Source organism: Vigna radiata, chromosome 1 (assembly GCF_000741045.1).
Source record: "Vigna radiata var. radiata cultivar VC1973A chromosome 1, Vradiata_ver6, whole genome shotgun sequence".
In the NCBI taxonomy this organism is placed as follows: domain Eukaryota; kingdom Viridiplantae; phylum Streptophyta; class Magnoliopsida; order Fabales; family Fabaceae; genus Vigna; species Vigna radiata.
Genome location: NC_028351.1, coordinates 30584894 through 30592681, shown reverse-complemented (window position 1 = coordinate 30592681; position 7788 = coordinate 30584894). Strand labels below are relative to the sequence as shown.

Genomic DNA, 7788 nt, shown 5'->3' with positions numbered 1-7788 from the left:
AATTTCTATTATTTATCTACTTTTGTTCATCATATATCCCTATTTCTTAATTTCAGTTCCTCTTTCAAAATATATTGCTCATTTACATTTTCCTTTAATTTTCTATTATTTAGGAAGCTCAACACACCAAGCCATCATTCAACTGATAGGATTATTATTGTTAATTCAATGGCTAACTATAAAAATAGAAATCAATTACCCATGTAAGGCTTCTGACAATTTTCTTAATTGATTCGAAATGATTTTTACTTAAAGAGTACAAGTTATATTTAAAGCTGAAGTGGAGAAATACTAATTTCACATACCTACAAAGTAGCATACAATACAAGTGAAAATGTAAAACTTCTCAAGATTATAGGCTAACTTCTGCAAAGGGTTGGAACTAAATTTGAACAATTGTGATGCATGGAGTAACAAAAGTTCCATTAAACCTTACATCTTCATAGCAAACTTCGTTTACTTTTTTTCTAGAATATAACAATAGCATCAATGGGATTCTGAAGAGAGAAAATGAGACCAATATTCTCGGACAAGTTGTCTGAATAATGACCCTTCTGTCTTCATCAAGGTGTTTGGTTCATCATACTCCACCAATTTTCCTGTATATGGAATCATAAGGTTCTTTTTCTATGAAGGAAAGAAACAAATGATCAAGCATACTATTAACTCTTTTTCACAGATAAAAGTTCCAGTGTGAAAATCAAGAACTCCATATTTTATGTTATCAATATGTGCCATGGAAATTGAAATGTTAACTTTACCTTGTAAATAGGTAAATGCAACCAATTTTTATGTTTAAAAGAAACGTATATTTGGTGTGTGTTAAATCAAGTGGTATTCAGCAACTGAACTCTCTGTTTACACTATGTGAAATGAAAGAGGAGTCATGAACTAGAATGAAAAAGTGTTTGTCAAATGACATAAAGAGACTAAATGATCAATATGAAACTTACCATCACTGATTGAAAGAACCACAGTGGAATCCATCACAGTTGGTATTCTGTGTGCAACTGTTATTACTGTACAATCAGCAAATTCAGTCCTAATGGTTTTCTGCAGAATCAAATCAGTTGCATTATCAATTGATGCTGTGGCTTCATCCAACACCAATATCTTACTACTTCTCAAAATAGCACGCCCCAAACAAAACAGCTGCCTCTGTCCCATGCTCCAGTTTGAGCCATCTTCAACAACTGTGTAACAATTTAACATTGTTGTTCACTACTAATTGCTAACTTGGAGGAAAGTACTTCAAATTCTTGCAACATAGTTATGATAAATAAACTTGTAAGTGTACCTGAGGAGTTTAAGCCCTCTTCTTTCTCTTGGACAACTTCTCGCAACTGACACTTCCCAAGAACCTTCATGTTAAGCAACAAAATCANTCCACCTTTTGCTATGAGAAGCAAAGACAANTAGAATGCAACAAANTTTTACCTCCCATATCTCTTTATCAGAGTGTTGAGACAAAGGGTCCAAATTGAATCTAACAGTTCCATTAAAAAGGGTAGGATCCTGAGGTATAACACCAAAACGTGACCTCAAATCATGAAGGCCAATAGAAGATATGTCTATGCCATCCACAACAATTTTTCCACCTGCTGGCTCCACAAGACGAAATAAAGAACCAATAAGAGTGGACTTTCCACTGCCTGTTCTGCCAACAATTCCAACCTTGTGTCCTGCTTTGAATGTGCATGTGATTCCATGAAGTATAAGGGGTCCATCAGGCCTGTATCGTACCTGTCTTAGTGTGTAAACCAGTAAATTATTCAGTTCACTTCAACATTACTCTTTCTAAACATTCTTATTCTAAAGTATGTACCAGTTACCTGCAAGTCATTTATTTCTATTTCACCTTTATCTGGCCAATTAAAAGGAGGGCGTTTTGTTTCTATTACTTCTGCTGCCTCACTTTGTATATGCATATACTGATTTAACCTCTCTATAGATACTACGTAATTTGCAAGGCTGCATTGACTTTGAATTGAAAATACTAAGGAAAAGCTTAGTGTAAGGCCATAAGAGAGAACCATGCCAATAAATCCTGGAGAAAGGTTAGTGCAAATAAGAAGCTTCTTTCAAAAGTAATAATGGCTTTTGTTCAGGATAAAGAAAATAATTTAAAGATGATTAAAATACTCAAACAATTACATTATAGATGTAAGAATGACCAAGTCTCACCAGATGTAAAAGTCCCAGGTGGAAACAAGACCATGCAAAGTGCTGAGAAGGAAAGTACAACTGCAGCTGCAGTTTCTAAATGTAGGATCAACCACTCATTCGAGGCAAAACTATGGAAGAAACAACTAGCATTGATGTCAATCAAATCAAGATTCTTTACAAAATAACGATATTCCTCCTCAAAAGCCCTTATTGTCACAACTCCAGCAACAGTTTCAGCAATATGATTAGCCACAAAGGATTTTGTTGTGCCATTCATCCGCATTACTTCTTTAGCAGAGGCAAAGTAATATCTCTGTTAAAAGAAGAAACAAAACTTACCATGTTTACTTTCCAACTAATATTTTAAATACTATAAAAAAATTAATAAGTTAACCCAAGGACAAAAGGTAGAAGGTCCAAAACATATTATGAAATTAAAACTTGTATTTCTCACAGTTGATAAAGAACACTATTTCACTGTTTTAATGAATTCAAAGAATAATCTGTATTACCTGCAAGCGAATTGAAATATAAACTAATGCTATTGAGATAACCAAGACTGGCCAAGTGACAACTGCTAAAACTATCAGAGTTGAATAAGCGTTTATTGTTGCTCCCACAGTAAAGGTGAGGCTAAATGGAATATCAAGGTCCACAATGCTAAGATCTGATGAAACCTAACAAAGAAAATGAGAGTCAAAATACTATGTTACTTCCATCACCATCACATTTCACAGCAAGGAAAAAGATTGTTTGATATACTTACCCTACTCAGTATCCTTCCTAATGGTGTAGAGTCATAAAAAGACATTGGTGCACGAAATAGTGAGTTCATTAATTGTAGAAAAAGATACTTTGATGANAGAAACCCCAAANAAACAAGACTNANANTTCTAATGAACATGAAAAGTATCGAAATAACTCCAATCAAGAAGTAAACTACTATCAACCGCAACGTGCTGACATGATGGTTATCAACATTTGTAGCCATCCATAAGTTTTGCAATATTTGGAAAATTGAAAATGCAAGGTGACAAAGAGCAGCAACAGAGAAGAGTATATAGCACTTCATTTGATTCAGATATTGTAAGTAAGGCTTCAAGCCAGTGTCTCCTATCTCTCTCTCTTCCTGCTTTATTAATTTACTCTGTGCTATGTTGAATTGGTTTTTCATGAAAGCTTGTCTAATCTCTCTAACAGAAGTTGGATATCTCTTGGAAAAAGTAACATTCACAAGCTCGTTAGAACCAGCCATCTTCTTGTGAGCATTGACGAGGTTCTGGAATTCCTTACTTGAGCTCAATAGATGATGATAAGGAGCAACTTCAAGGATTTCCCCCTTTGAAATTAACTAAACATAAAATAAAATAGAATTAGAAAGTCCAAGATGGAGTAGTGTCATCAAAAGTACTTGAACAACACTAATTTACTTCTCAGTTAGCCACATTTACTTGAGTGTCGCACCAAACTAATAAACCAGAACCAGAGGTCAGATATCAAGGTGTAAAACTTAATGAATCCTTTCCAGTAGAATCTCCTGTCTTTATTCGAGACCCTTTTGAAGAAAAATTTAAAAGAAATGAATAGATTTTTTCCTTAGTGAACTTTAAAATTTGTAGTTATGATACAAAGGCAACAATGGAGTCATACAACAAATTTCATTCAATAGAAGGGATATGGAGACAAATTATAAAATGAAATAAGTGACTTTAAATGCATTACAATTTATAATCAGCAGTTACACACATACAACAAAGATGAAATATGATATAAATTTCCTGTGATGAATGAAATTACCAAAACATAATCAAATGCTGGTAGGAAGTCAACTTGATGGGTTACTACTAATACCGTTTTCTCTTTAAGTCCTTCCATGATGTAATCCTGCCATATTTCAAAGCCATGTTGAAGTAAAAAACGACCCTTACAATATAAATGCAGCATGAGAAAAAAGGAAAATGACATTACATTAAATAAATTTGTGGCAGTATGGGCATCAACAGCACTGAATGGATCATCCAAAAGATATATATCAGCATTCTGATAAAAAGCACGTGCAAGTTGAATTCGCTGCTTCTGACCTCCACTTAAGGTAACTCCTCTCTCACCTATTTCTGTTAGGTCACCATTGGGAAACAACTCCAGGTCCTTCACTAGTGAAGATCTATGAAGTGTTTCTTGATATCTTTCAGCATCTAATTCCGACCCAAACAAAATATTTTCCCTTACAGTACCTGTTTGTATCCATGCTGTTTGAGAAACATAAGCAAACTTCCCATAAATGTCTATCTGTAGTTCAGAAAAGAGAATCAGACACCTACTATAATGTTTTGGCTAACAATGAACAAAAGGGAAATAAATCCCTCCTTACAATAATTAGAATGTATGTGCTAAAGGCAATTATAAGTTAACACAAAATTTTTGACAACATTTTGGCACAGCATACATCAACACAATAACAAATAAATAATGAACCAGTGAAAAAGTGACATCTGTATTGTGTCAAAATGTTGTCTAAAAATCTGTCAAAATAGATTTTTCCATATGCTAATGATAAATTATTGTCTACAAAGTATGAATACCAAGTTATTACAGAATGGTGGTGAATCACAAGATTTAGTAGTTTATTCTATAAGCACATAAGGAGAAAAAAAACTTACAGTTCCTTTTGTGATAGGAACCTCTCCAAGAATCAGTGACAAGAGGGTTGATTTTCCAGAGCCAACTTCTCCACAAATAGCCACCTTTTGCCCATGTTTAATCTCCAGATTTATGTTCCTCAATGTTGGCTTTAATACATTATCTTCCCACGAAAAATCGGCATGTTTGATTATAATTGAGTCATTAATATTGNTAACAAAGCTCTTTTTNCTAAAACTGTTACTTCGTAGTTCAGGTGCCTCAAGGAACTTAATAATTCGAGTAAATGCAACCTTAGCTTGAATAACCACCCCGATAACATCTGGGATGGTTGTAATTGGCTCTTGCACAATCCGTAGAGCTGCTACAAATGTGAAAACATTATTTGCATGCAATGGAACTTTAAGGAAGTAACACACCCCAAAAGAAGCAGCAGAAACCAAAACAGGCGAAGACCAAAAGATAATTACGTTGTATGCCTTTCGTAGTTGCACTGCAGCTAACAATTTGAGTTCCTCTTTTCTTAACTTCTCTATAGCATTTTTAAAATGATTTTCCCATGCATATANCTTTAGAACTTTCATATTCNAAAGAGCTTCAGAAATAGCCTTCAATCTCTCATCTTGTGACACCATAAGTTCTGTCTGAAACTTGTGTTGTAACTTAGCTATTGGAGTATTGCACAACACAGTGAGAACTATCACCACCAATGAGGCAATAGTTGCCATCCCAATGGCACGAAAAAGTATTACTAATGCAAAACATAGTTGGAGACTTGTAGTCCATGTTTGGTGAAACCAAAATGGAAATTCTCCAATTCTGTAAGTATCCACAGTCACATAATTCATTATCTCCCCACCAGAGTGTGTCAATCTCGCAACATTGGACAACCTCAACAGTTTTTTATAAATGGCTGCAGTAAGCAATGACCTAACTTTCATCCCTATAAGTCTACTGCGGAAGTACCACTGCCTTTGGGATAGGGACTCTATGACCTTTATAATGAAAAGTGATATGACCAATACATAGCCTTCATACTTAAAACTTTCATTACCCTCAGCTACCAGTATAAAGGCATTTAGAAGTACAGGACCACAAGACACAGTCACCACCTTAAGCAATGCAAAGAATCCTGATATCAAAATCTCTTTTTGATGGCAGATAATTATTATCCACAAAATTGACACAGGTGACGATGGATCTTTTTCTATCTGTTTATTCAAGCGTTCTTGAAACAATAGATAACAACTTTCTGCTTGATCCGACTCTCCCAACTTTGGGATATCCTCATCCTCAAGGGTTTTCTCTTGACCCTTTTCCATAAGTGGATTCAACCACCAAAACAACATCCTACTACAGAATCCAGCTTTTGCAAATGGGGTTACATACCTATTAGAATCAACTCCATTGAACTGGTCGCTTAAAGGGGCATAAAGGCCTTCTCTAGTTTCTCTGTTTGTGTCTTCAATTTTACATACACTATATGTGCATGAAAGTAGTAGAAAGGCTCCAAGAAGAGATAGAACATCTAAAACAATCTTGAAGGATAGTTCTCTGCTGGTAATTAAGTAAGACATGGATAAAAGACAGACAATACCATTAACAAAGAATGTCAATATAGAGAACAACCATAACCATACTCTTGAAAGTTGTTTCAGCTTGAGACTTACAGTTAATCCCACAAACAACCATGTGAATCCCTGAAAAATTTCTAGTAGCCACCAGTGAAGGGGGAAAGTAGTATTGCTTTTCCTTAACTTCTCCTCCAAAACCCAAATGCCTAAACACAAATTCAACAACCCAAGAGAGCCACTAGTTATGGCAGAACACAGTTGCAATTTTGAATATCTTTCCACTTGGATTAGACCCTGACATGGTCTCGAGAAAGACTTGTAGATCATAGCGAAAGTCAACATGATCAAGAGTAACGCATCAAAGGATATTATCAATAAATGGTTGATGCATAAGGAAGGATCTTTCAGAAACTTGAAATCATAACACGAAAGCTTTCCCGTAGTCTTTGAACCAACAGAATCACCACAAATCTTGCTCCAAAAATCTTCCATCTTCTTTGTTATTTCCCCTTAAACACTGTAGCATTCAAAACAAATTTATGAATGTCAATATTGAACCAAAAAACTGGGTCACCAATAATAAGCTAACCAACCAACTAGCTGATGTAACTCTCATGCAAGAAGCCTTAGTGCTCAACAAGTGATCAATGATTAGGCCAATTCTATAAACAATAGTATACTAAGTAATTTGAAGGTTAAGTTTCATGACCTCAAATGTCTACATACAACACGCATTACCAAAATAGTAAGAGGGAGTTAATTTCTTGAGAGCTTATAAGTATCAAATATGAATGCTTCAACTTGAATTCTCGAAACCTTTGACTAGAATACTAAACGATGACTTCATGTCTAATAGTAACAAACAACCGGAGCTAATTTAAAAGAGGATCATCACAAACACCAAAGTAAGCTAAGAAAAGATTTATGGAGGCTATATCTATGAACATTAATAGCTTACTGCAACACTGCAGAGAGAAATGTTTAGTTTGTGAAGACAAAGTTGTATACACAGAATAAACAAAATTTTCAGTTATAAATAAAGTGAATACATATACACACCTTCTCAACTCATGCAGCGAGAATTGTTCCGGCATTGTGACTCCACGCAGATACTCAATAACTCAATGATACACCAGAAAACATTTGGTTGATGAAAATATGGTGGCAATCATATATATAGAAACTTAAACCGTGCAAAAAGGCCACTTTAATATAAATAATTAATTTCAGATATGGATGTCAAAGTCAGTGACATGAGCTACAGTTAAGCTATAAATAAGTAATGTCAATCTAAACTTTTTAATAAGTTTAAATTTTGTAACCAAATTTCACGCACTACAGATTTTGTTGACTCAATAGATTCTCTTAATACTATTATAATCGAAATATTCTCCAATTTCATCAAAAT

The 7788-nt window shown here is 34.5% G+C and overlaps 1 protein-coding gene across 1 annotated transcript; it reads right to left on the bottom strand.

Moving 5' to 3' along the window:
• Nucleotides 1-425: 425 nt before the first annotated feature.
• Nucleotides 426-7481, bottom strand: LOC106764749 (ABC transporter C family member 10). Its single transcript, XM_022779057.1, has 11 exons — nucleotides 7440-7481; nucleotides 4827-6897; nucleotides 3964-4455; nucleotides 2933-3517; nucleotides 2679-2843; nucleotides 2185-2479; nucleotides 1833-2047; nucleotides 1438-1743; nucleotides 1298-1361; nucleotides 954-1193; nucleotides 426-599 (listed from the first exon to the last, which is right to left on the bottom strand). Exons 2-11 carry the CDS (start codon nucleotides 6870-6872, stop codon nucleotides 487-489), a joined length of 4521 nt encoding a protein of 1506 aa, XP_022634778.1. The 5' UTR covers nucleotides 6873-6897; nucleotides 7440-7481; the 3' UTR covers nucleotides 426-486.
• Nucleotides 7482-7788: the final 307 nt, after the last annotated feature.